Raw genomic sequence first — 27,867 nt, 5'->3', positions numbered from 1 at the left:
TGCGAGGCACCACTGTAATTGAGATTTTCTTGCTACATGAGGCTAAAGATGGAGAAGACAACTGACTGGAAAGGAGAATTCTGTTTGTCACCAGCAGCAATGAAAAAGCTGCTTTTTTCTTTTAGGAAACAAAGTTGAAGAAATGTGAACTTGTGCCCATATACTAATCATAAATCTCTAAACAAAATTTAAATCAAATACAGATAATCAAACTACCATTTTAACAGATTAGACAACCACTAATTAACTTTATTAGAAAAAAGCAAACCCACCTTCCCCGTGTTGTAGGCCTATAAGATAATTTGTATTCTAAAGTTACGCTGCTTCAATTTTCTAATCCTGCTTCGTTTATCAGCTTCCAGGTACCTCTTCAAATCATCGTTATTTTGTAGATCAAGCTCTCGCAGAGACTGGTTTGTTTTGAGAGCTGCCAAAAAGGCTTCCCAACATGCCTCTGTCAGTCCACATGAATCCAACCTAGATAAAAGTTCATAAGGAAATGGTTGCTGTAAATGAAAACCTCCAAGGTCAAAATCTATTGCAAATAACTCTCAGAAGGACAGTTGTCCTAGATAACTTTGCATTCTTCTAACTGAAGTTTTGACTGATTTGCTTCTATTGTAAGGAAGCTTCTCATAAGCTATTGGCCTATTGTTTTTAGTCCACCTTTGCTATCTAAATGTGAGACCCTCCCCCTCCCCCCAAAATGTCTGCAAAGATATCCAAGATGATCACTCTTCCCACTGTAATGGTTTCCTTGAAACTAATCACTTAAAAATCAAGTGTTAAAAACAAATGAACATAAAATGCAATAACAGAATCAGTTAAGGAATAACAATAAAAATACATGTTAAAATCCTTCAAGAAAATGGTTCCAAGTTCTTGAGGGCTTCATATACTTACAATCTGCCCCAGTAATAAAGTAGCAGCCAGTGCAGCTCTCCAAACAGAAATGTAATATGATGACAGGGTGTCAATCTTGTTAGTGCAGAATGCAGTAGTAGTAGTAATTTTATTATTTATACCCTGCACATCTGGGTGGGTTGCCCCAGCCATCCTGGGAGGCTGCCAACACGTATAAAAGCATAATAGCATGATTGCTAACTGCAGTTTGATGAAAAATGTTGATCCAGAAGTACACCAGATTATATCTGCTCGTTTATGGAGAGTGCAGCTTTGTCTAAGGCAATTGGTCTACGTTTTCAGACACAAACCATTCACCCACAGCCCCTCCATTCAAGCTTGGTTTCTTTTCTCCCATTCAGACCACCACAGTGTCCAGGTATGGCCAGGATCTGCATTGTTCTCCTGATACTATGGACAAATAGAGCTGGGTGCTTTACCATACTGATGGCACTATGCCCCAAATCTCCTAAAATCTGTTGGAAGCAATTCTTTTCCAAACTCTGTGTACAGCTGATAATTAGTATCTTATTCCCAATGTAGTTATGAGCCACTTTGTCAAAGGTTCCCATCACTGTTCAATTTGCTTTTAACATCCCTATGATATTTCAAATACTTTGAAACAAGTACCTTAGCGAAACTATTTTGCAGTTTGGATGTTGAAGGCCTTCGCATAAGAGCTGCACGCCAGCCTCTCCCATTTCTTCATTATGGCCTAGAGACAGCTCTAGCAGGGACTGGTTTTTACAGAGAACAGAAGCAAGATTCACACAGCAAGCAGCAGTGAGATTGCAACCAAGCAAGCTGTTCAAAGAGATGAAAAATCCATTACAAAGTTATTTACATGGAAGTAGCTTTAACAGGCTTTAAGTCCAGCGGCAGAATATTTTTACAATATCTGCCTTTGCGGGGTCTATAACTTATTGCAACGAAAATAAAATGAGTCCTGTAGAAGAAAGGTCTCTTTATGTACTCATTGAGGACAGCCCCCACCCAAGATTTGAGACTTTGCATCCATTTCCCAATCTGACTAGTTTGGCTGACATTCCCTATCAGTGGTGGCTTATGATGGAAATGTCTCTGCTTGCAAGATGTGCACCTCTCCCTGGTTTTGCCACAGTCATGATTACGCTAGGCTATCTGATTAAATGGTCCCATGTTGACAGAACTACTGCAGAACTACTACTGCACCTTCTCAACTAGCCTGTTAGGAAGAAGAGATGTAGCAGAATCTTGCCCCCAATGTGCTGTCTCTTTGTTATAAGGGAATATGACATTTATGCCATCTGCAAAGCGAGTCTGCTTAGAAATTTGAGCCTGCTGATGGGGTGTATTGTCTCTGATAGTTAATTATTCATTTCATTTCTATACCACTTTATATTTTAAAGAAAACAATCTGGTTTGCAACACATTAAAACATCAGATAAAGCATTACTGGAGAAAGTCAAATATAAAGAATACATTCAAAACAACATAATTAACAGGATACTAAAATATTACCTAAAGATGTCAAAATAAAGCATTACAAAGGTCAACAACAGGATGCATATTTAACATAACAAACAACCAAAAAAAAACTTAAACATTTCAAAAGAAAACATAACTAAAGGAAGTCAAATACAAAATGCACACTTAAAACCATAATTAACAAGAGAATGAAATCTCAAGCATTGAACATACCTGTTGCTGCCAATCCTGCCAGGGCGGGTGGTGGCTGTAGAAGCTCAGGCTTGCTGACTTGGGTCTGCACTAAGAGACAGCCAAGGTAGTCTCTATATGGTTCTGCTGTATTATGTCCTAGGAATGCCAAATCAAGTGTCTGGAGGTCCTAGTCTTTGACAAAAACTCAAATGATGTGTGATTTTCTCCATTACAGCTATATTCCAGAGTGAGCAGTACCAAGTGTCCAGTGTAAGAGTTGGGCTGTTTTCTATTGAGTTGCAATTACTATTTCATGCTGCCATCGTATAGAAGACCAATTCTTTTGACAATACAGTTAATCATCAAAAATCTTCAGTAGCATTAATTTCAGGCAACAAACAATTTATTTAGTAATATTTGCTATTTTTGTCAAAATTGAGTTGGGGCAATGTGTACTGTGCTTAGGATAAAATCTATACCGAGCCAGGCAATTCAGATGATGCTAAGTTTTTTTTAAAAAGCCAGTGGGAGGCTGTGGCCTCCAGAATCTGTTGGACTACAACTCCCACATCCCTGGGCATTGGCCATGCTAGCCAGTGCTGATGGGAGTTGAAGCCCAACAGTACATGGAGAGCCACAATTTGCCTATGATTGCAATAAGCCATTGGTCACTTACCTGAGTACCTGCAGCTGGCAGTCTGGATGCACCAACATTTGGCAGAGCTCTATTAGTCCAGCATCCCCTATATTGTTAAAGTCCAAATAAAGCATTCTCAGGTTCTGGTTTTTAGGAACAATAGAGGCTAGTTTCTCATGACTTGGGGCTGAGGTTACAGCAACGTAATCTGAAAGGTTTAAGTGTTCAAGAGGAATTAATGATGACAATGTATTCAGTAAGTTGACTGTGTTTCAAAAGTAGGTCACATTTTTTTAAAAAACAAAGTAGAAGTCCCATTATCTTTGGCATTTTCCTTATCCGTAGTGCTTTGTTTCCTTGCTCCTCAGAAAGTGCATTAGAGATGGGCTGACTAGCACAGTGAACAATATTCTAGATGTGGTTGCTATGCCAAATACTTACGGTATATAACAGTATACATATTTACTAATGTGTTTTAATTTATTTCTTATTCCAATCACTGAGTTTAACATCACATTGACTATCCACTTACCCTCCAGTGACTCAGAAATATAGATCAGTGGCATGGAGATTTGCAGTGTCAGGACTCGGGGCAGAACATCACAGACTACAATTATGTCTTCCAACCAGGCTGGGTATCCTTTGGCACAAGGTGGCCATTTTGGATAGCAACCCTGGCAAGTGTAACCCAGATTCTGCCCTTTTGATAAAAGGCACCTATGAGCACTCACCTCAGTGTCTGCAGTTTGCAGTTGGGATGCTTGAGTGCTTGACAGAGTTTGATCACTCCCACTTCTCCTAGGTCGCTTTGCTGTAAGTTGAATTCTCTGATGTGTTGATTCATGGTGAGGACAGAGGTAAGAATCTCAAAGGAAGCAGCTCTGAGATTACATCGCTTAAAACTGAGGAAGAAATAGGGAGTCAGTCTTCCCTTTCCCAACTCTTTGCAACTTCTTTGGGATAAGCTTTTAGACTGTAGGAGCCAGAGAGAAGAAACACCATGGTGCATCTGCAGCAGCGCAACCGGATGCCTTCATCTGCTGCAACAAAGCACGTCTCTTCTGCATTGGTCTCTACCGCCACAGCAGGCACTGCAACCATCCAACAGCTTGACCTCACCCCCAAAAGTACACTCCTCCACTGTCACCCGAGACAGATGGGTGCCAACAGGAAGTGAATCATACTAAGGCCCACGCCTATACTTTTGACTTTTAACTAGACTGACATGGATTGGCAGTCCCTGATAACAGACTTCTCCTTTTTAAAACCAGCTTTGGAAATGCAGTCTACTCACTTCAGGAGTGACTTTAACTATTCATGTGATCATCAACAGAATCTCCTTGCACATCAAGGGAAAAGGCCAGGCTGCATAGCCCTATCCATTAGCCAGAGAGGGGGCAGCTGCAGGGAGCTGGCTTTCCCCCTCCCTCCTCAAAAGACCCTTCTACTCCAACTTCCCACTGCCTTCATATACCAGAATGTCACACCTTCCAGTCCTCGAGATTTGACTTGCTGCACATTTGTCCAAAAAGTTGGCTGCTGCTATCTCCAAACAATAAAAAGGCCTTTACAATGGATGCTACTTTAAATAACCTAAAGCTGCAAACCTAAGAAAAACTATTCCTATCCAAGGTAACAGTTGTCTACAGCAACCCTAGACTTCTATATGGTCTCATATATATTATTTTTAAAATTGCATTTATTTCCTGCCTTAATGGTGTAAAATAGAGAGCCATGTACACCACCTTCAATGCCTCCCTCCACTCTCAGACTCTGTCAGTTGAAGATGAAGGGCTGAAGGGACATTCCAATTGCATTCAGCAGAACATACTGAAAGGTGGGAACCCTAGTAATACAAGCTTCCAGATCCTGAGGAGCCTTCCAGCTGAACAGGCTTAGAATCCCCATACAGTCATGTGGAGAGATGCTGGGGTGGGAGTAGTGTGCACAGCCCTGCCAGTCCCTACCCAGTTTGTGCCCTCGGGCATTTGGCTAAGCCCCCGACAGGCCTGAGGGCATCTGGGCCCTGGGCATGCCAACGGAAAGCTGCGTGAGATGAACTAAGGCAGAGTTGCACAGGACATGAAAGAACAAAAGTATCATTGCCAGCTACCTACCAGATCTCTCTTACGTTGCACCTTGGATCCTTCAGTCCTTCAAATAGGAGAGGCAGGTTTTCATCCACTCTTCCATTAAAATATAAGCTAAACAAAATAGAAAACTGTGTTGGATATGCTATGCAATTGGATCATACAGCTGCAGCAGACAACGTTGCATCAAGACCTGTGAAGTTGTAGGGTGTGTTTTACACAACTCCTCCAGGGCACAAAGACAAGATTGTTGATCAAGAGTAATTTTTAGCCCTAGAGGATAAATGCTGACATATGTGCTCATTCTGGGTGAAATCACTTCTGAAAGAGGTTGGCATAGCCATAAGCAACAGAAAGGCACATTTTAGAATATGAAAAGTCAAATTCACATTGAGTGAAACTTTCCCTTGATAACCAAAACTAGGACTCTTTCATGAAGTATGCACCAGCAAAGCTGGGTTTGCCACCAAGTATATGCTCAAAAGGGAGTGATGGCCATGAATGAACATGTACAATATAAATGTTTGCAAATACGTGTTTGTTGCATTCAGTTTGAGCTTTAGCAACTAAAATTTTATGTGCCCTGGCTTAAGAAAAAGGGCTGTTTGGAAAAATCTGTGCCCTAGATTCACTGCTACCCATGCGCTAGTACCCTTGAACATACAACATAGAATACATACAACATAGAATCTTAAACCTGGAACATTATTTGGCTTTCAGAGAATTACACCTTATATTAATTGTTTTTTTTTAAAAAAACCACCTATATATTTGATCATAATCTAACTATGAGGTTGCCATTGCATGGGCCATAGTGGTCAGAATATCCCAGGAAAGGGCATAATTAAATGGGTCAAAGTTTTGGTTTGTACTTTAGCTAAAAACAAAAAAACAAAAACCCTGAACTGATCTGAACAGTGTCTTCTGATGGGTTCACATACCTTGACAAAAAAAGTAGATATCCAAGATGGAAGGACTGTTCTTTACGACAGTGTCTCAGGCAAAATGAAATAACCAGAGAGTTGAATGTGTTCCCTAGGCAGTTATCATACAGCTTAATCTCAGGGATACAATCCATTGCTCTTCCCACAAACTCTTCTTCTTGAATTTCATATAAGCAACAGAATATCTCAGATTGCTTTTGACAGCTCTTTGATGCCACCTCAGCTTCGATCCAGTCCAAAAGCACTTGTTTTGTTTCTGAACAAATTTTGCAACCTAAACTTTTCTCTATGGTTTTCCTACTTTTCTCATTTAAAAGACCAAACAGAAAGCGGACTGTCAACACTAAGTACTCATTTCCACCCTCTCCAAAATCTTTTAGCAACTTTCTCACGTCTTCATAACAACAATCTGATTTGTCGGCCATTTCTGGTATTTCCTCTAGCAAGTAGGACAAGGCTGCAAAAAACTCTTGGAAACTTAAGTGGATGAAGCTGTAGGCAGATTGGCAATCAATATCTTGCTGGAAAAGTTTCTTGTGAAGGAAGAGTGACCGGATGTCAGCCTCCTTTAAGCCATGTTTTTGGAGGTCATCATCCTCAAAGAGTATTTTCCTTGTCAAGACTCCTTCTCTGGCTAAGAGACAAAGGTTTTGGAAATGTTTCTGTTTACCTCTTTCCAACACTGGACTGTGATCTCTGAGTAAGCTAGTTAAATAAAACATGTATACACAGGTAGTTGTTTTTGAAGTCTGCACAAGATCTTCCCCTCTATCCATCTGTTGCTTCATCACAGTGCAGATGATCCAACACACAATGGGGACAAAGCACATGGTGAAGAGCATCTCATTTGCTTTCACAACTCCAAAAGCTTGTACCGCTTGCCTCTCATTCCCAAAATACTTGTAGAAATACTCTTCCCTGTCCTTCTCAGAAAACCCCAGGATCTCTATATAGCGGGGATACTTCAGACACTTCTGCAGTTGCTCCAGAGCAATTGGCCTTGTAGTGATGATTAAATATGATTTGGGAAGAATGCTTTTCCTGACTAAACTTCTCAGTACAACTTTCACCGGCTTCTTTTGACTAGGATCAAAACACAGATGTTCCTCATTGGATTCTAAGGAAAATTTCAGTTCATCAAGACCGTCAATTATGAACAGAAGCCTCTCTGGGTTTGCAAAAATATCTTCCAGGGGAGCATTTCTCTCAGGACAGTTCCAAAAGATTAAATCAATAAGACTCTGCTGCTCAGTCATCAAGTTAATTTCTCTGCAGTTTATGTAGAATGCATAATCAAACTTGCCTTGGTAGAGTTTGCCAACTGCCCAGTCCAACATAATCTTCCTCGCTGTCATTGTTTTTCCAATCCCAGCAGGCCCTTGGAGCACGACAGTTCTAGGGTTCACTCTGTTATCGTCAGGATCAAATGAAGTTGCAATACTACCTGGACTGGCTTGCTTGCCCATCATGTTGGCATGTTTCCTTCCTGTAGACATAATTTCATGCTGCTTCTCTTCCAGCAGGCAATGTTTCTGAATGATCAAGAGTTGGGTGTATCTTCTGTTTAGGTTCACCCATTGACCAAGGAGGGCATTTTTGTCTTGAATTACTTGATATTCTTCCCATACATATTCTCTGTATTTAATCCTGTAATCTAATAACAAGAAAGAAAGCACTGGGGGAAGAGTACATGAAACAATGCAAACGAAACGTTTAATGATATAGTTCCCAGGAGCAGACTTTTGATCTTGGTTTGGGCTTCCCGCAAATGGACTCCCCGCCCCCCCTGCAGACACAGACATCCACAGAGGTAAAATGCTCCATTTGGATGAAGTGGTTTGAATTAAAACAGATTTCGAAGAGCTTCCCTGTAATCACTGATCAGCTACTCAGGAATGTCAGCAACTCAGGAATATTAAGTTCTTGATTATTCATCTGTGCCTGTCCCACACCTGACATCACATATGATGTCAGGTGTGGGGCAGGTAGAAAACAAATTGGGACCCTACTGAGGCCCATGGATGCTGGGCTAGATACTGGACTCAGATCCAAGACGCTTGGGCGCTCAAGCCCTAACAAAGGAATTGCCAACATATTACCTTCCTGATGGTGTTGCCAGCACAGCTAATTGTCAGGGATGATGGGAACTGTGATCCATCATCTGGAGGGCCACACATTCTCCACTCTAGCCCTAATACCTTACTGTGGCTGGAGTCTCTGTACAAGGCTAGAAGGTGGGGTTAGATGCCTTGTTTACCTGGATTGCAGTGGCAGGCAGGCAAGTCCTGAGAGGCTGCATGTAGGTGTGGCCAGGGTGTGACCCATTATTGAAATGGACTGCTGGACTAAGTGGGCTTTTGCTTTGGTTCAGAGAAGGCCTGCCCTGCCCTAATATTTCTATGGTCCTCTTGTACACAGGGAGGAAGGCCTCAGCACTCTACCCTCCGTATGCAAACAGGACTCTAGATCATTTCCACAGAAAGGACTGCTGCTGCCCTGTATATGTATTGTGCAAGACCATGTTCACCACTTTAATGCAATAGCAACCACCCAGATCCAACACCCAAAATCATGTGCACTCAGCAGCTCTCTCAAAATACTTTCAAGTGAATCAGATTTGCTAAGGTGTTAAACCCAAACTTCTAAGGCTTTGATAAGAGGAATGACCTGTTGTGGCTTTTATGTACCTTTTGGTGATATCTCCAGTGCTTTCTGACCGGACACCAAACCTGAAAGGAGAATTGAAATTGTACTTAGAATACCTGTTTAGTTTAGTGTAATCTGACACATGTGTATTATTCACAGAGGGACACCTGGTGGCCCAAAGAAGGATTATCCCAAAATGCATTGGGCTTGAAATAAATCTTTCTTCAAGCATCTGGAGTTTCTTCCTTTCTCTGCCCCCCCAGCTTAGGCTAAAAGACAATGTGTTCCCCAAAGCTATCTGGTAAATGTAACAGTTGAGTCCAACTGAGTTTCTCACATACAAATTCAATGTTGCAACCATTGCGGTGGTGTGCTGTAGTAGTTAATTCTGAGCAAGTTTGCCAGACTCGATAAGTGTAAACTCTTTGTACATAATCATTTCATAACTCTTTTCTAGAAGACACTTGCACTCTGGACAGAAGTGGTAAGTAGAGCTAGTTGGATCACCTGTGTTAAGCACAGCTTGTTCATGGCTGCTTTTTGTTCCAGCTGGAGATGCATGGAGGGAAATGAGTCGCAGGTTTTCTCAGAGTCCCTTACCTTTCTCTTTCTCTTTTCTGAGTTTAGCAGCAGACTGTTTCTGATTAATATCCGAGAGCACTTGTATGGTTACATCTATTGCGTCATCTCCACCATAACACTTGAGCAGGAGATTCTTGGTATCTACCCTGTCCGCGTTCTCTAGCCGACTTCGGGGAATTATGAAACGCTTTCCTTCGAGGTCTGAATAGGAGAGCTTGTCTTTAAACCTTTTGAAGTCTTCCTGAGAAAGGTCATCAAGCACAAGTAAGAGAAGGTCACTGATTCGGCTGCTTTTGTTTCCCATCGTTAAGCATCAAAGAACTAAACTGAAATATAAAGAAGAAGCAAAGTACGACTTTAAAAGGGAAATTTAAAATAAACATGGTGGATGCAATTAGTTGCCTACAGAAAGGAAAATAAATGGCTGCATATCCAGGTCGCTTGACTATGGCAAGTGCCATAGTACACCCTCAGACTGGGGAAACTCACTCTATACTAATGTGTGCATGTATACTTGTGTATGTGTGCACTGTCTCTGTTAGTTTTGAGGCATCAGAGTTATTTTTTGGAATGTTTATTTTAATATGAATCAGTTTATAAAATGCAGTGCTCACAAACTGCTCCAAAGTTGCATACCTCTGCCTTGAACGCTGCTACTACTACAACTAATGAGGACTGTGGTGTTTGAAAATGCGTTAAATACTACAAGGAAGTGAAAGGGACTACTATGAAGGCTCTACCCAGCTCTGACACAATGTAGCTTTTTAAAATGTTTAAAAATAGAATACAAACAGGAAATTTAAAGGAAGATGTTTAAACTAAGAACATCAGCAGGACAGTGATGCAAGAAAAACTGCTTACAGTCTTCAAGCAGTAGCGGTAGTTGTGGCCACCAGAGTGCCAGGGTGCTGAGGATCAGCTGCACAGCTGGCTGACGTCAGTAATGGCCTTAGAGGTTTCAGTTCACATCACGAGTCAATGGTGGTCACTCCTGGTAGCCCTCCATGGGCTGTGAGGAGGTTCAGGCAGGAGAAAACCAGGATTTATGAGATTTAAGCCCTGCTGGCAATGTTCCCCAGAGTCTGGGGAGTTCACTGCATCCCACTGTGCCGTGCAAGCCCGTTTCTGCCAACCCGAAAGGCAGAGCGGGTGTGACCTGGGAGTGTGTCCCTGCCATGGACGGACCTCCGTCTTCGGCATGGCTTGTGGTTGGTTCCTCTATAATCTGGACAATTGGCATTAATCAAGAGGTGCTTGTGGCCCACCCATTTCAATCCTAATTCAGTGTCTTTCTTTACTGCATTTATACTTCCCACCCCCCCTTCCTCACTCCCCAGTGGCCTCCAACCTGCTGCGCACGAGTCCGCAACGCAGAGACAAAACAAGACAAGCAACAACCCCCTGCTGAAACCAAAGTATAATTAAACAATGGAAACATAAAAATAAAGAGCCATGTCTGTAAAGTATATGAAACATAATGAGAACATTGTAGAACACTGTAGGGCGGCTCATAACTCAATGAGAATGTGAGCTAGGTACTATAAATGACATTAAGATGACTGAGGTGCTCAGTGCCTACTTTTGCCATATCTGCACTGCACCTTCACTCACTCAAGATGGGGCATCTGACAGTGGTACTGTCAGGGCAGCACAGAGGTCCAGGGCCTGTTTAAAAGTGTGGCACTTACTATAACAACTATAACTGTACCTCGGGTTACAGGCGCTTCAGGTTACAGGCGCTTCAGTTTACAGACTCTGCTAACCCAGTCGGGTTAAGAATTTTGCTTCAGGATGAGAATAGAAATTGTGCGGCGGCAGCAGGAGGCCCCATTAGCTAAAGTGGTACCTCAGGTTAAGAACAGTTTCAGGTTAAGAACGGACCTCCTGAACAAATTAAGTTCTTAACCCGAGGTACCACTGTACATGATGAGTACCTGCAACTTTTCTTCTAGAAGAAAAACAATGCTCCCAAGTATTCTGGAGAGATTTGACCCACTTTGCCTTTCAACGTCCTCAGCAATTGTCCAGTATTTGGTTCAGTTACACTTACATCTTGCATCAGGCCCTGGGTGCTACCCCACTGGGGCCCAGAGTCATTGCCCCTCTGGCCAGTTTCATGACCAATTGTCTAGGGCAGCGGTTCCCAATTGCGTAACCCACCCAAGGGGTCTGTGGCACCATCCACATAGCAAAGACTACCACAGAGATATTAAACTTTTCAAAAGGGGTCCATGGCTTGGCTTTTGAAAAATGGGGAGTGGGGGGTGGGAGAGGGCACAGTACTTAGCTAATTGGGAACCACTGCTCTAAGGCACAGTCATTTAGGATATCTAGAAATGTTATATCTTTGTCATTACTGGAACCCACACCTACCCAGTCTGTGTGAGAGTAACTGAAGTCATCCATTCCTCCAGCCAATGCTCCCCCCCTAAAAATGTTTAGGGGTACTCTCATTTTCCTACTCATGTTGAAATACTGCCCCTCAATGAGGCCAAACTTCACAAAATGTTTAGGGGTATGCGTACCCCCAGAAAAAAGCACTGCCTACAGCACTTCCTCCTTTAGATGCCTCCCTAATTTCATTCTCCATCTCACAATCCCCCTGGGGATTTTGGACAGGCAGACAATAGTACACCCCCAGTCCTACATTACTCTTGTGGCCTGATATCAACACCCACAATGATTCCATGGGGGAATCTGTCCCTTTTGGGATTTCTAACATGGTGGATTCTATGTTGCTTTGACCTACAGTGTGAAACCACTCCCAGTATGCCTTTTCCGGTCCCTCCTGTGCAGTTTGTCTTTAGAGAGATAACCATGTCCTACTGGTTCTCTTCTTCCACCAAGTTTTCATTATGCCTACTATATCTGTGTTCTTTACTTTTCCAGAAACTGTCTCACCTAGACAAAAACTAATGACAATGTGAGGCAATAGAATATTTATTGACACTTAACTCTAATACTTAACCTTGAACATCTGTAAATCTAAATCTATAGGCATTTATCAGTATTCAATCCGATCTAGGATATTTCGCCAACATACCGTAGCTGTTCCATTTAAAAACAAAACAACAGCAAAACTTTTCACCAGTTAGGACTTCATATGCAAAAGCCCCATTGAAATAGATGGGAATTAAGCTATAGGTACAGCTCATTCTTAAGGCGCTTGTGAAGAAGTTTCCCAATAGCAAACTTCATAGATCACAGTTGACCTTTCATCAACACTATGAATAAAACCGGCAAATACTGGAAGATAATAAAGAAAATTATGTACTTACCATTAGTTAGCAAGGATAATGCTGAGAGTAAGAAATCTGGCTATGCCTTGGATTCACTTGGATCCACTTTCTGAGTGTTCAGAGGAGATTCCTACCTTGGACCCCCTGAAGAGGAACTAGGAAACATTTACATCATACTTGATTGTTGCAAAACAGTCAAACCCAAATCTTTCCTGTTTTCTGAACTGCTCTAAATGCTGTCTGACTGATATAAAAGGGAATGTGTGTCTTGCTTAGCGTTGTTCCAGTGTGTGCTCAGTTTCAGTAAAAAGAAAATACTTCTCTATTTTGTGAATTTTACTTCTTCGACTTAGCAATTGCTTAATGGAGTGTGTTCCCACGGTGCCTGTTGTCTCCTCAATTATTACTCTCTTGGCTTCTGAAAGTTCCAGGAACCTGAGGTCCTTTGTGGGCATGCACACAGATGCATGTGTTTTGTCTGTGAAATTGCACAGCAATACATCTTACCGAAGCAAAGCTTTCAGAAATGTCCCACAAAGAGCCAAATGTTCATTAAAAAATAATTAATATTTATTTATTTACCACTTTTGCATAAAAAAGAAGTTTCAAGAACCACTAAATTCTTCCAGCTCTGTTCTTTTCTGGCCATGTTGCTGTTAACTGCTTCACCGTTTACATCATCAGGCAAGTCCTGCTGCTCTTGTCCGGAGAGCTTTCCTAGGCAAAAAAGGAGGGGGGCGGGGCTGGCTGGCTAAAGAAACAGGGAGATTCTTTTTCCACTCTCCATGTGTGCAGCGCAGGGATTCCCCACCACCACCAAATAATCCATGGATTCGGGAAATCCAAATTAATTAGGCAGAAATTTCAGGCTTCCACCTGGATGTTGTGTTTAGAACATGTCAAACATGCACACACAAAACGCATCAAATCCACTTTAGACTGCCATATGTGTACACCCTAAGAGGAAAAGAACAGCATAAAACCACATGCCACTCAAGTGTGGACACAGAGAACTGTATTCTGCAGGTGGGCGGTGGTTGTTTTAATGTGTGTAGTGACATTTTGCTGGGTGGCACCTGTGCTTCTATTTGCTAGTCACCTAAGCACAACCAGGGATGCGGGTGGCGCTGTGGGTTAAACCACAGAGCTTAGGGCTTGCCAGAAGGTCGGCGGTTTGAATCCCCGCAATGGGGTGAGCTCCCATTGCTTGGTCCCTGCTCCTGCCAACCTAGCAGTTCGAAAGCATGTCAAAGTGCAAGTAGATAAATGGGTACCACTCCGGCGGGAAGGTAAATGGCATTTCCGTGCACTGCTCTGGTTCGCCAGGAGCGGCTTAGTCATGCTGGCCACATGACCCGGAAGCTGTATGCCGGCTCCCTCGGCCAATAAAGCGAGATGAGCGCCGCAACCCCAGAGTTGTCCGCGACTGGACTTAATGGTCAGGGGTCCCTTTACCTTTAAGCACAACCAAGCCATCTTGTTTCTACCAGCTCAAACTGATGTTGCGCAAAACAGCTGTATTAAAACTCGAACTCAAATTGGTCCTTGTTGGGCAATCTGTGTTTTTTTTTTAATAAATTTTTTATTAAGGGTTTTTCCTTTAAAATACAAAAAAAAGAAACAACATATGCAAATAACAAGAACAAACATAATAATTAGCACCCGGAAGTGTCTCCGGACAGCACTGGCCCCTGGCCTCTTAAGTGAGATGGGCGCACAACCCCAGAGTCTGTCAAGACTGGCTCGTACGGGCAGGGGTACCTTTACCTTTTACCTTTAATAACTGGGACGCAGGTGGTGCTGTGGGTTAAAGCCTCAGCGCCTAGGGCTTGCCGATTGAAAGGTCGGCGGTTCGAATCCCTGCGGCGGGGTGCGCTCCCGGTGCTCGGTCCCAACGCCTGCCAACCTAGCAGTTCGAAAGCACCTCCGGGTGCAAGTAGATAAATAGGGACCGCTTACCAGCGGGAAGGTAAACGGCGTTTCCGTGTGCGGCTCTGGCTCTGGCTCTGGCCAGAGCAGCGATGTCACGCTGACCACGTGACCTGGAAGTGTCTCCGGACAGCGCTGGCCCCTGGCCTCTTAAGTGAGATGGGCGCACAACCCCAGAGTCTGTCAAGACTGGCCCGTACGGGCAGGGGTACCTTTACCTTTTACCTTTAATAACCAACTTTTCTTCATCTTTGGACTTCCTCACATCTCCCGCTCCTGCATTCCATGTTTAATAAAACTTTAATCAGCAATTTGTCACCTTATTTCCATTCTTATTATACACCTTTTCAATAATTTGTCCCAAACTTTGAATATAATCTAAATCTTAAATACCTAATTTTAACATATTATTTGTTCAAAATTTATTATTCTCATAGAATCCACTCATTCTCATACTCTTTTCGACTAACTTTATAGTGCCCTGTTGTTTTCAAATCTCTCATCCTTATTAACATTCATATAATTTACAGTGTCTTTGTAAATAGTCCTTAAATTTCTTCCAATCCTCCTCCACTGTTTCTTCTCCCAGGTCTCGGATTCTGCCAGTCATTTCTGCCAGCTCCATGTAGTCCATCAGTTGCATCTGCCATTCTTCCAGCGTGGGCAAATCTTGGGTTTTCCAATATTTCGCTACAAGTATCCTTGCTGCTGTTGTTGCATACATAAAAAATGTTCGATCATTCTTTAGCACCCTCTGGCCGACAATGCCCAAAAGGAAGGCCTCTGGTTTCTTGGGGAAGGTATACTTAAATACCTTTTTCAGCTCATTATATATCATTTCCCAGAAGGCCTTAACCTTAGGGCAAGTCCACCAGAGGTGAAAGAACGTTCCTTCAGTTTCCTTACATTTCCAACACTTATTATCTGACAGGTGGTATATTTTTGCTAGCTTGACTGGGGTCATGTACCACCTATATATCATTTTCATAATATTTTCTTTCAAGGCATTACATGCCGTAAACTTCATACCGGTGGTCCATAACTTTTCCCAGTCAGCAAACATGATATTATACCCAATGTCCTGTGCCCACTTTATCATAGCTGATTTAACCGTTTCATCTTGTGTATTCCACCTCAGCAGCAAGTTATACATTCTTGAAAGTAATTTAGTCTTAGGTTCTAACAGTTCTGTTTCCAATTTCGATTTTTCCACTTGGAATCCTAACTTTTTATCCAGTTTAAAAGCCTCTTTAATCTGAGCATAATGTAGCCAATCTCGCACTTTATCTTTTAGTTTCTCCATACTCTGCAATCTCCAGTTGTCTCCATCTCTTTCTAATATTTCCCAATACTTTGGCCATTTGACCTCCATATTAGGTCTTTTCACTGCTTTAGCTTCCATAGGTGACAACCACCTCGGGGTCTTATTTTCTAATAAGTCTTTATATTTTGTCCAGACATTAAACACTGCTTTCCTTACAATATGGTTCTTGAAATTCTTGTGAATCTTAACCTTGTCATACCACAAATATGCATGCCATCCAAAAGCATTGTTAAATCCTTCCAAATCTAAAACATCTGTGTTTTCAAGAAGCAGCCAATCTTTCAGCCAGCAAAAAGCTGCTGATTCATAGTACAACCTTAAGTCTGGCAGGGCAAACCCCCCTCTTTCTTTAGCATCAGTTAGTATTTTAAACTTAATTCTGGGCTTTTTGCCCTGCCAGACAAATTTAGAAATATCTCTTTGCCACTTCCGGAAACACTCCATTTTGTCCACAATCTGTAAAGTCTGAAAAAGAAACAGCATCCTTGGCAATACATTCATTTTTATAGCAGCAATTCGGCCCAACAAGGAAAGTTTCAGTCTTGACCAACTTTCTAAGTCCCTCTTGATTTCTGACCAGCACTTTTCATAATTGTCTTTAAATAAACTCAGATTCTTTGCTGTTATGTTCACCCCTAGGTATTTTACTTTTTTAACCACATTTAGCTCTGTCTCTTTCTGAAACCTCTCTGACTCTGAAGTTGTCAAATTTTTTTCCAGTACCTTAGTTATTTGTTTATTTAGTTTAAATCCCGCTACCCGACCAAAGTCTTGAATCAATTGTAATACCCTTTTTGTACTAGATTCTGGCTCCTGTAAAGTCAAAACTAGGTCATCTGCAAATGCTTTAAGTTTGTACTGTTTCGCTCCGACCTGGATTCCTTCCACCAACCGGTCCCCTCTGATCATATTAAGGAGCACCTCCAGGACCGAGATAAATAACAGAGGGGAAATAGGGCAACCTTGTCGTGTTCCTTTTTCAATTTTAAACTCTTCTGTCACCACATTGTTAACTATCAATTCGGCCCTTTGTTCTGAATAGATTGCATCTATCCCATTTTCAAATCCCCGTCCCACTCCCATCCCTTCCAAATTTTTCTTCATAAACTTCCAAGAAATGTTATCGAAGGCCTTCTCCGCATCTATAAATATTAACACTGCTCTTGTGTTAATATTTGTTTGCAGAAGTTCCAAAATGTCAATAATATTCCTTGTGTTGGCAAACAAATGTCTTCCTGGGAGAAAGCCTGCCTGATCTTTATGGATCACCTCACTTAAAACCTTTTTAAATCTATTTGCTAAAATGTCTGCAAAAATTTTGTAATCCACATTGAGAAGGGAAATGGGGAAGGGAAATTCTTAAGTTGTGTCTTTTCCAATTCTGATTTGGGTATCAATGTGATGAAAGCTTCTTTCCACGTTTCCGGTGCTTTCTTCCCCTCCATAATCTCATTGCAAACCTCCATTAGTGGGTGTATCAAGTGATCTTTCAATGTCTTATAGTATTTGGAGGTAAGCCCATCAGGCCCTGGGGATTTGCCCAGTTGCATGTTCTGAATAGCAACTTCAATCTCTTGTGGTATTATTTTACAATTCAGGATTGATCTGTTTTCTTGAGACAACCTTGGTAATCCGTTCTTTGTCAAAAATTGTTTTATCTCCGCCTCATTTTGCGGCCCTTGGGTATATAATTGTTTAAAATATCTCTGGAAAGACTTCCTAATATCCACGGCGTTCTGAATATTTCTTCCTTCAATCTCTAGATTAGTGATCGTATTTAATTTTTGTCTCTTTTTCAACTGCCATGCTAGCAGTTTCCCACATTTATTTGCCGAGTCAAATGATCTTTGTTTCATCAACTTAACTTTCCACTCCACTTCCTGATTTATCAGTTTGGAGTATTGTGCTTGGTGAAATTTAATTTCTTTCAAAATCTCCTTTGACTTCGGTTTCACTCTTAACTTCTTCTCACAATCTTTGATTTTCTCCAAGATCTTATCTTTTTTTTTCATTTTGAGCTCTTTTCTTTACAGCATTCTGTTGTATCAGAAACCCCCTCATGACCGCCTTACTTGCATCCCAGATGATTCTTTTTTCCACCGTAGTGTTCAAGTTTATCTCAAAATAGTCCTTCAAAGCTTTTTGGGCCTTTTTGGTAATCTCCTGATCTCTAAACAGGTTGTCATTCATCTTCCATCTGAAGGATCCGGTTGGGATTAGTCTCATGTCCATCTTTACAGCGTTATGGTCGGAGCAGGTCTTTGGGCAGATTTCCACCTTTCTTGTCTTGGGTGCCAGACCTCTAGTTATCCATATTTGGTCAATTCTTGTCCATGTCGGTTGGGCTTCAGAGAAGAATGTTCCCTCTCTTCCCAGGGGGTTCTTTGTCCTCCAGATGTCAATCAAGTCCATATTGTCAGTCAGTTCAAAAAAAGTTTTAGGTAGTCTGCCGTCTTTTGTCACATTTTGGCTTTGAGACTTGTCCATGTTGGTTGATGCCACCCCATTCATATCTCCCATCATGATGATGTTGTCATAGTCCAAATAGTCCAGCATTATCTCATGCAGCTTCTTGTAAAATTCCGATTTCCCCTCGTTTGGTGCATAAATTCCTAATATCAAAAACTTTTCTCCCTGATTTTGTATTTCAATTGTCAAAATTCTTCCTTGTTCATCTTTAAATAGAAATTTTGGTGACAGGCTCTCCTTTGCATATATCACCACTCCTCTTTTCTTAACTCGATCCGAAGAGATAAATTCTTGGCCTAATCTTTTATTTATTAGCACTTTTCTATGGAGTCTAGTCACGTGCGTTTCTTGCAAGCAGATTATGTCCAATTGTTCTTTTCTCAATATGTGAAAAATTCTCCTCCTCTTTTCCGGGGAATTACAGCCATTAATGTTCCAACTCAGAAGTTGCAGAGACATCCTGAACAAATCTGTTATTGCTCTGGTGGTGGTATCTTTTCCGGTTCTTCAGATCCCGAAGGTGCAGGTACAGGTGGTGGTTCAGACCCTGAAGGTCCTTCAATCCCTTTCTGAAGGTTCTCTCCGTAGGCCTTCAAAAATTTATCTTTGTCCTCGGCTGTTTTAATTTTAACCTTCTTCCCTCTAAAAGTAAAGGATAATCCTTGGGGAAATTCCCACCTGAAAACATTGAGTTACTCCTCAGCAGTTTTGCTAGTTCAGTGTAGGTGGATCTAAGGTCCAAAAGTTGTTTCGGGATATCTTTGTAAATTTCAACTCTTTTGTCCGAAATATCCAGTGACTTTGCGTAGTGTAGGCCTAATATTTTGTCTCTTTCCTCCTTAGATCTCAAGGTAATCAAACAGTCTCTGGGCTTATCTTTCCTTGCTACTCTTCCAAGTCTAAAGGCAGTCACAATCTTAAAGTCCTTTTCTTCCTCCAAAGGCCAAAACTTGGAGAATTCTTTTGTCAGGAACTCAATTAGATTCCCTTGTTCAAGTTCTGGTATCGACCTCAATCTCAGATTATTTTCCCGATTCCGCAATTCAATCATAGACAAATACGCCTGCTGTTCACCGACCAATTTGTGCAGTGGTCTTACCTCTTGTTCTAATTCTTCTACTTTTTGGCTGGTTTCCTCGGCCAATTTGCGGTTTTCTGCAGTAGTCTCAAATAACCTTCCAATTGATTGAGTGTTCAAAGCAACTTGTTCAGTTAATTTATTTACACTGGCTGTGTTTTGATCAAGCTTAGCCGACTGTTCATCCACTTTCTTGTCCAAAGCCTCCAGTTTTTCAAAAATTTTCTCTAGTACTGAGCCAGTTCCTCCTGCAGCCATATCTTCTTGCTGTAGTTGCTCAGTATCTTCTTCCTCTGGCAACAAAACAGTAGGAACAGATGATCTGCGCGGCTGTGAAGTTAAATTTAAAGTTGTTTGTCTAGCTTTCGCTTTAGCCGCTCTTGTTCTTCCAGTGCCACTCATTCCAGTTTTGTCTACAAGTCAAGGTCAAACTAAGTTGTTCCCATGAGAATCCAGCAGCCCAGAGAATAAACAGTCAAATAGGAGGAGAGGAAAGAAAGAGCAAAGTCACATACAGCTGTAAATCCAAAGACCTCTAGGGGGAGTTCAAATATGTCTTGAGGGAAAAAGCCAAATTGTTAAAATCCAGTTAATTTCCACAGCCCCACTAAATTCCAAAGAACCTTCAATTTTTCTTGCAGTTGGCAGAGTTGGTTTAAAAAGCACTACAATGTCTCTAATAAGTGCCAGAAGGGATGTTTCAGTGTAGCAAATTCACAAAAACTCAGATTGTAACAAGCCCAAGTTGCAAAGTATCCAAATCTGCACTCTGACAGTTCTATTAATCAGGCAGCTCCACTACCTGGCTTCTCAATAAGGTTGTAAACTCCAGAAGAAGAAGTGAAACACAGTCCATAAAAGAAATAAGTCACTTAGAAAAATTAAGTCCTGATTTAGCTTAAAAGCAGCTTCAATGGATGCACAGATTGGTTGTTTTTAATGCCTCTTCAAAGGCACCAAACATCAAAGTCTTTTGCTTTAGATCTTAAACAGAAGCGGAAGACGGACTTCCTGTTTACGTTTTCCGCTTTCGGCCGAATTTATAAGAATTTATTTATTTCCAATTGTCTTTTCTTACTCACGGGTTGTTGCTTTTCAAAATTGGATGTTTCCAGGAAGAAAGGTCAGCGCTCACCGACAGCAGCTATGCGGCTTCACTCCACGGGAATAGCGATCGACTCACAGCGCCGCGATACCCCCTCCACGTTCAGAGACCCCTTACGAGGTCCCCTCTCCGTTTCGGGGGGCGCTTCTGGCGCCCGCCGAGTCCCACGGCCACAGGCTCTTGCTGCCTGTGGTTTTCCGATGTGGGTCTCCGCTTCGCCGTAGCGGACGACCCGTTTCCGCGGAGCTCCCTCTTCGCAGTTAGAAGAGGGCAGCCATTGCCGTTCGCGCCGCCTCCGGAAGTCCCTTGTTGGGCAATCTGGCAGGAAAACAGTGTGTTTCCAAAGCCCTCTCCCCAAATTGCTGCCTGCCTCTTGCCTTTACTGCTTATGTTCTTCTCCAAACAGCCGCCTGGCTCTCCATATGTGGAGGTCTGGATTTCAGCTCCTCCACACACATGGGAGGTTGATGGCAAACCCAAGGCAAGGCAGCGTCCTAGGTTAGTCACTGATGACCCCTTTTCCTCTCCTAAATCTCTCCAAAGAAAGAGATTTCTAGAAAATGGGCAGAGGGGACCTCTCAGGTTTCATACATTTCATTCAGCGGAATAGTACAGCCCCTCAACAGGATTTCCTTCTTCCATTCAGTCATGACTGCAGTTTTGCCTGAAATCAGAGGAATATTGCAAGCCTTGTAAGAAGGCATGCCAGTTATTTTCAGCCCAGAACAGCTGGTTCTCTTCTGGCACCTTATCAGCAAAAGTAAAGCTGCCCCACACACTTTTACTGAAAGCTCTGAGTCTGAGGCCCCTGCTTGGGGGCACCAGTGAAGGCCTTTGTGGGTGCCCAGGCATCCATGATCACAGCATTCACAGCATTGGGTGACTCCTGTCAGTTCATTTGAGGCCAGTTTGTATATTTACTCAGCTCATCAGTCCTCTTTGCTTGAGGGAAAGTGGGTTGGGTAAGTACATGAACCAGACCATAAAATCTTTTCTGCATACTTCCTAACTCTCAGGTGGATACTGTTGCATTATAGGGGGAAAGGTTTACTCCATTGTTCATTTCAGTAGATTTCCCTGTCAATATTTGTTAAAATAAGAAGATAAATGTTGCAGAAAGTTATTGAACCAAGACAGTTTACGATTTGGCGGGAAGTCAAAACCAAATGTTAAAAGGGCAGGTCATTTTGCTGCCAACACCGTCACTAAGTGCTAAGCTCTTATACCGTTAGGAATTAGCACTGAACAAGTGCCAATAAATTATTTGTTTAAAGTCATCTTAATTTCCCTTTAATGGTGGGCAGTGGTCCACTAGAACAGTATTAATAATTTCATAATTACTGAAAACATGAATTATTGGTTAGAAATGAACTGGTCAAATTCCTATTAAGAACAATGTAACCTTTCAAATGAAGAAATTTGAGTTTGACAGAGCTAGAAATGTCAATTTATAACCCCAAAGGTTTATTGCCAGATTCACTTAACCTAACCTTACTGGCTAGTAACTGTCAGTACTTTTAACAACTTAGCCTAATTTTTTAATAACAGCTGTGATTATTGTACCCCGGAATGCTAACCATTTTGGCTGATTCAAAAGTGACTGCTGGAGTCTGTCCCCAGGTCATTCTTTTAATGGATAAAAGCACAATTTAAGGTTTTTATATATTTAATAGAAAGTCACCTACTTCTAGTTAGGACGCGGGTGGTGCTGTGGGTTAAACCACAGAGCCTAGGACTTGCTGATCGGAAGGTCGGCGGTTCGAATCCCCATGACGGGGTGAGCTCCCGTTGCTCGGTCCCTGCTCCTGCCAACCTAGCAGTCTGAAAGCACGTCAAAGTGCAAGTAGATAAACAGGTATCGCTCTGGCGGGAAGGTAAACGGTGTTTCTGTGCGCTGCTCTGGTTCGCCAGAAGCGGCTTAGTCATGCTGGCCACATGACCTGGAAGCTGTATGCCAGCTCCTTCGGCCAATAAAGCGAGATGAGCGCCGCAACCCCAGAGTCGGCCATGACTGGACCTAATGGTCAGGGGTCCCTTTTCCTTTTTACACCAGCTTCTCCAAAATTGCCCAAACCAGTTTTGTTGTTTTATAGCTTCTTCAGCTGTCACTACTGACAAATTTTATCTAAAACAGAGATTAAGGCTTGTTTCTGTGTTATTGGTCATACCTGAACTGGACATGAACTTCTTTGGCACTAATAAGCTTTTCAGTTCCTTTTACATCTTAATGTGATCCTACATAATTCATTCTTCTTGAAACAACATGCTTCACTTCTCCAGTTTGCAAAATATCCTTTATCATTTTGCATTTGTGCATAACAGGAACAAGTGGCTTCTATGGGCCACTTCATTCTCACAGGAACAAGATCAAAGAGCTATAGTTGTACTTTCCCCTCGCCCCTGCTCTGGGAACCTACTTCATGAACAAAGATGGCTTGAATTACATTTCTGAAGAATTTATTTCTGTAATTTGGCACAAATTCAGCTGGGTGGAAAACCAGCAGTCTCCTATATATATTTAAGCCTGGTCCTTAACTTTCCAAAGGAAGTCCATTGCCTGTTGCCATCTGGTACACAATAGACAACCATTTCCACCATGAAGCGGACAACTGTGTTTCTCCTGGGCACTCTGTTGGTTTGCTGTTATTCAGGTGAGTTGCTTAGCCCCTTATAACAAGACATTTTAGTCTCAATGGGCCTTTTGGGGTAAGTATGGATGCTTCCATAGGAAAGAGTTTCATACTGGACAATTTCATACTAAACAGTTTTCCTTGTTATACTGCTGCTCAAATTAGTTTTCAGTAGCAGTATAAAGTTGCCTAGCTGTCAGGCTTCAGGGAATCCGATCTCCCACCCTCCTGGCTGGCAATCAGAAATGGTAAAACAAGAAGTTCTTACCATGGTATTTTATTCAATATTCACAGAGAGAGATGCAGGATGCCGCTTCTCAGATAATGACGTTGCTCCAAGTAAAGTCTCACCCCTTCCGTCTCTCCTATTATACATCATCCCTCTGCCGGCTGATCTGTGCTTTCTGCCTCTGTGCTTTCTGTTCTCCTACTCTCAATGCACGCCGGGTCCTGGGAGAGGAGGGGTCAGGAATGCTGTCTAAAGACACTGAGTCTGTCAGCTGTCTCTCCCCTGGTGCTTCTTCTTCCTGCTGCTCTCACAATATTTCCCAGCTTCTCTCCTCTCCAGCCTCTGAACTATGACCTTCTGCAAACCACTATTCTAAATCTATACTGTCCTCCTCTTCTCGGGAAGGTCCCCACCATTCCTCCTCAGTCCAGTCCCTGACACTACCCCCAAATGCATTTCATAGGCCAGTCTCTCTCTCTCTCTCTCTCTCTCTCTCTCTCTCTCTCTCTCATGTCCGTATGGTTGGATGGAGCCACCCTCCAAAGTCAGCTTTGCTTCAGCTTACCCTGATAGCTCTGTGGCAGGATGGGTGCACCAGCAGAGCCAATCCAGAGCTTCCATTGGCATACCCATGCGGCTCTGACCTTGCCGCTCCCTACTCTACCTCATCCTAGCCTCGCCCAGCTAGGATGCAGTGACACCAGTGTTAGGAGGATGGCTCTGCCCACTCACAATTCACAATTGCTTATTAGCATCCGGTGTTGTGAGTAAATGGATCTGGGCTTATGTGATCATTTTTGCTCGTATGGTTTTCTTTGGACATATGTGGGGGGAAAGTATTTCACCCCGCAGGTATTCTGGGTAAGACTGTTATGTTTATATGCAAAGGCTAGCCTGCACCAGCTGCTCAGTACTGGAGTTATTTAGAAGACAACTTGGTCAAAACAGAGAGAGTGTCTTGCAGAGCTGTAAATAGCTCCAGTCTTTTGTTATCATTACAGTGAATCTACCTGAGTGAGAGAAAGCTAGAAGTCTCCTACCCCAAGGGTGACCCCAAAAGATAGGGTTGGGAAAGAATAAGTATGTGCACACATGTAGTCTTTGAAACCACACGGGTTGGTTTTTTTTGTACATAGCAGTTTGCAATTGTACATACCTTAATGCAATAACATCATACAAGCTGCAGCTACTACCCCTGTTGTCTGTACACACAGGTGGGCTTGTTTTCAAACTTGTGTGCAATGACATTCTCTATTTCACTCAGTGTTGGAACAGATCATATACCGTATATACTTGAGTATAAGCCAACCCGAATATAAGCCGAGGCACCTAATTTTACCACAAAAAAACCGGGAAAACTTATTGACTCGAGTATAAGCCATTTCACCACACCAGAGGCTGGTGTTAGCAGTGACAGAGGAAGAACAAGCAGCCTGAAAGGGCTGTTTTCGGGCTGCTTGTTCCTCCTCCTCTGCCGCCAACAGCGGCAAAGGTGGCGGAGGAGGAAGGAGCAGTTCGAAAGGACCTTCACTCGAGTATAAGCCGTGGGAGGCTTTTTCAGCATTAAAAAATGTGCTGAAAAAGTCGGCTTATACTCAAGTATATACGGTATACACATAATAGCCTTTCAAAAGAGGGGATGGATATGCTGTGGATATATTCTAGTATATAGAGGAGGCTACATGACTGCACTGTTTCTTATTTTGCCTATTTCATTCAAAGACAAATTAAATATGATTAGGGCCAGTGGCACAGCCCTGCAATGTCCATAGGGCTTCCCCAATAGGAGGAGGAGACCTGAGAAAGTGCTCTCTGTGTACGCATGTAGGCAGCAAGCGCTTGAGAAGTGCATTATCGGTACAGAACGGATTATAACTGTTCCAGCAGAATGTGTTTTAGATCAACGAATAATTTGGGACAGGGATGACATGGCACCTGTATCCAGTACTGAATGTACATAATCGTGCCATGTGTGCACACCCAAAAAAGAATAGGCGAATTCTGTGTGAGAGTCTCAAGAGGATTTTGGTGGTATGGTGAGGAGGTTAAGAAGACTGGTGCCTGGATCTATTTCTGGATCTATTTCTGGAATAGAAGATCAAATGTGTCCTGGACACCCGGCCTCCCACCCCAAGTTCCAATTTATGGACATGACTGAAATAATAAAATCCTTGTCATTCAGGGTCATGGAATCTGGCATGCTGTTTCATTTACTACCCTGGGGAGCCAGTTAGCAGGTGAGAAAGTGGAAAGCTGACAGATTCACAAAAGTAACAGATTAATTAAAAATATTTTTATCTGTTATATATTTGGTTTTTATCATGCACTCATGCACTCATAGTTTCTGCTTAACTTGAATACCCTAGTCAAAGCTACACTGCCTGCGTTTTGCCATGTGATGTTTAACTGGTTCAGAGCCTGCTCACTTTTATCACAATTCAGATTTCCTCACTCAAAATCTAATTTTCAAGCATTTTCCATTCCTTTCCAGCTACTGCTATGAAAACTTGCCCCATTCTTGTTGATACCCTTACAAACTTCCTTTTCGCCTCGCATGATGACTACATGAAAGCAATTGATCGCTTTGCCACCACCGAAGAAATGAAGAAAGCTGCTTCTGTGCTTAAACAGTGTGCAGTCGGGCTTCCAGAATCCGTTCTAATAGCAAAAAGCCAAGTGCTGGTAATTATTTTCACACACATATACCCAACACTTAAATCACAGTTTGGGGCAAATTCACAAATGCACATTCATTATTTGAGGACTTGAAGGTCTAAAACTGCTATGACAGATTGCCTCAAGTCACCACAGACACAATATGTTTCAGTGGAAGTAGGCTCTGAGGCCTTGTTCAGATATAGCTGTTTATCACATCATGACTCCAGCATAAACTGGCTGGGTGTCTATGTGAGTTAACTGTATTGTTCAATAATAAATACTAAAGTCAGATCATAAAAAAGAACCACACAGAGAAAGTTTAATTAGATAGCAAAAAGGTTGTAATAAAAGCAGAGAAACACCAAGAATTAAAGCAACCCATTAAAAGTTCAGAAGATTCAAACTGTCTTCATCTGTTGCCTAAAAATTAGAAAATTGGTACCAAAAGTGTATCTCTGCTAGCAAAGAATATTTTACAACCAATGAGCATAGCTGTGAACATTTCCCCTTTTAAAAGGGAAATTCCCTTATTCAGAATAGGATTCCTCACAAGTAAAGGGAAAAGTTGACAGCTATGCCAAAGAGGGTTTCCAGCCCCTGGGGATTGGTGGTGAAGGGCAAAAGCTCCCACATTAAAGAAGCACATTCAATCTCCGAGATTAGGACAGGAGTTGTCAACCTTTCTGGGCTAGAGGACTCATTCAGAATGTTGAGAAAGCACAGGGTTCTAGTTATAAAATGGCTGCCACATGTAGAAGAGCAGAAAAAGAGACGGGACACAAAATGGTGCAGACCTCCTCCCCATCAGCCATCTCCATCAGTGGAGGAGGAAAAATCACCTATATTCGCCCCTACTGCACTCGCTCACAGAGAGAAGCTGTTTGCACCTCTCCCCTGTTCAGTACAGATGGGAGGGTGTGTGTCTAATCCTGGCATTCACTAAAATGTAGCATGTTTAAAGGGGCACTCATCGTCCATCTTGGAGATGTTGAGTAAATGCAAACAGGAACTGTGCAGGAAAAGCAATCAGTCTCTCATGCATTGTAGATTTTTGAGGGGCTATTTACTGAGCCCTTTTGCAGGCACCACAGGAGGTACTGGTGCCCTCAAGCACCACGTTGGCTAACCCTGGATTAGGACAGCCTAGACACGACCTACCATATCAGAGACAGATATGATTATATGATTAGGTTTTATCCTATTCTCCATGTGAATTACAGCATACCTTTCTATTGGCAATCTTTGTTCCAGTTAAATATCCTGCATGAATGTGAAAAGCCGCAACTGCTGCAAAACTGAAGCTTTGAGGAATTCTCCCGGTCCACCAGCCCCAGCCAGGACAGGAACCCATGATGATCATGCTAGCTGTTGATTGTGTTTCCCTTTCGCCGATCTTCATCCTGCTGAAACGTATATTTGCTTCAAAGCCGTTCTTTTCTCAAATGATCCCGCTCTTCAAGATCAGGCATCTTCACAGGCTTCTTTCTGGTCACTTCTTTCCTTAATAAACAAAAAGCATACCAGTGGCGTAGTTTGGAGTGTTTTTTTTTAAAAAAAGAAACAACTGATAACAGCTCATCTCTTACAGGGTTTCCACCCCAGTCTGTATCCATAGTGCACGCTAACAATTCATTAAGTTTAATAACTTTGATTTTCTAATTTATGGTTTAGGTTCATACGTTGTGCTTTGTGTTGCCCCCCTCCAATAGACAAAGCCTTTCTTGCCTGAAAATCATTTTGTGAATTTTTTCCCAACTTGTCTT

At 42.3% G+C, this 27,867-nt stretch overlaps 2 protein-coding genes across 9 annotated transcripts; one reads left to right on the top strand and one right to left on the bottom strand.

Moving 5' to 3' along the window:
* Nucleotides 1-21: 21 nt before the first annotated feature.
* Nucleotides 22-25,931, bottom strand: NLRP6 (NLR family pyrin domain containing 6). Of its 8 annotated transcripts, XR_013837035.1 has the most exons (10): nucleotides 23,486-25,931; nucleotides 12,722-12,826; nucleotides 9,462-9,769; nucleotides 8,903-8,944; nucleotides 6,213-7,869; nucleotides 5,299-5,385; nucleotides 3,913-4,083; nucleotides 3,221-3,287; nucleotides 1,534-1,707; nucleotides 338-477 (listed from the first exon to the last, which is right to left on the bottom strand). XR_013837035.1 is itself a non-coding variant. In XM_079970139.1 (9 exons), exons 3-9 carry the CDS (start codon nucleotides 9,745-9,747, stop codon nucleotides 291-293), a joined length of 2,604 nt encoding a protein of 867 aa, XP_079826265.1. In that variant the 5' UTR covers nucleotides 9,748-9,769; nucleotides 12,722-12,826; nucleotides 23,486-25,931; the 3' UTR covers nucleotides 22-290. The 8 variants fall into 8 exon arrangements, 7 of the variants coding, with proteins under 7 accessions (XP_079826265.1, XP_079826266.1, XP_079826267.1 ...); XM_079970139.1 differs by lacking the exon at nucleotides 3,221-3,287 and having other exon boundaries at nucleotides 22-477; XM_079970140.1 differs by lacking the exon at nucleotides 3,221-3,287 and having other exon boundaries at nucleotides 22-477; nucleotides 12,722-12,837; nucleotides 24,012-25,931.
* LOC307212858 (secretoglobin family 1D member 2-like) lies at nucleotides 23,079-27,627 on the top strand. The gene is made up of 3 exons (XM_079970450.1): nucleotides 23,079-23,238; nucleotides 25,938-26,128; nucleotides 27,356-27,627. The coding sequence occupies exons 1-3, from the start codon at nucleotides 23,184-23,186 to the stop codon at nucleotides 27,401-27,403; spliced, it is 294 nt and encodes a 97-aa protein (XP_079826576.1). The 5' UTR covers nucleotides 23,079-23,183; the 3' UTR covers nucleotides 27,404-27,627.
* The last annotated feature ends 240 nt before the right edge of the window (nucleotides 27,628-27,867 follow it).

This window comes from Podarcis cretensis, assembly GCF_951804945.1.
Source record: "Podarcis cretensis genome assembly, chromosome: 1".
Taxonomy (NCBI): Eukaryota; Metazoa; Chordata; class Lepidosauria; order Squamata; family Lacertidae; genus Podarcis; species Podarcis cretensis.
Note: the sequence above shows the minus strand (reverse complement) of the source record. Positions and strands in the feature narration are given on the sequence as shown.

Bases quoted from the DNA above. Each gene is read 5' to 3' on its own strand.
- NLRP6 (XM_079970139.1), bottom strand. From the start codon at position 9,747: ATGGGAAACAAAAGCAGCCGAATCAGTGACCTTCTCTTACTTGTGCTT. The intron at 1,708-3,912 runs GTGAGTGCTCAT...CTCTTTGAACAG, and splicing joins TGCAAACTGCAGACACTGAG to CTTGCTTGGTTGCAATCTCA. The intron at 478-1,533 runs GTACTTGTTTCA...ACTTTTATCTAG, and splicing joins TGCAAAATAGTTTCGCTAAG to GTTGGATTCATGTGGACTGA.
- LOC307212858 (XM_079970450.1), top strand. From the start codon at position 23,184: ATGAAGCGGACAACTGTGTTTCTCCTGGGCACTCTGTTGGTTTGCTGT. The intron at 23,239-25,937 runs GTGAGTTGCTTA...ATTCCTTTCCAG, and splicing joins GTTGGTTTGCTGTTATTCAG to CTACTGCTATGAAAACTTGC. The intron at 26,129-27,355 runs GTAATTATTTTC...TCTTTGTTCCAG, and splicing joins TAGCAAAAAGCCAAGTGCTG to TTAAATATCCTGCATGAATG.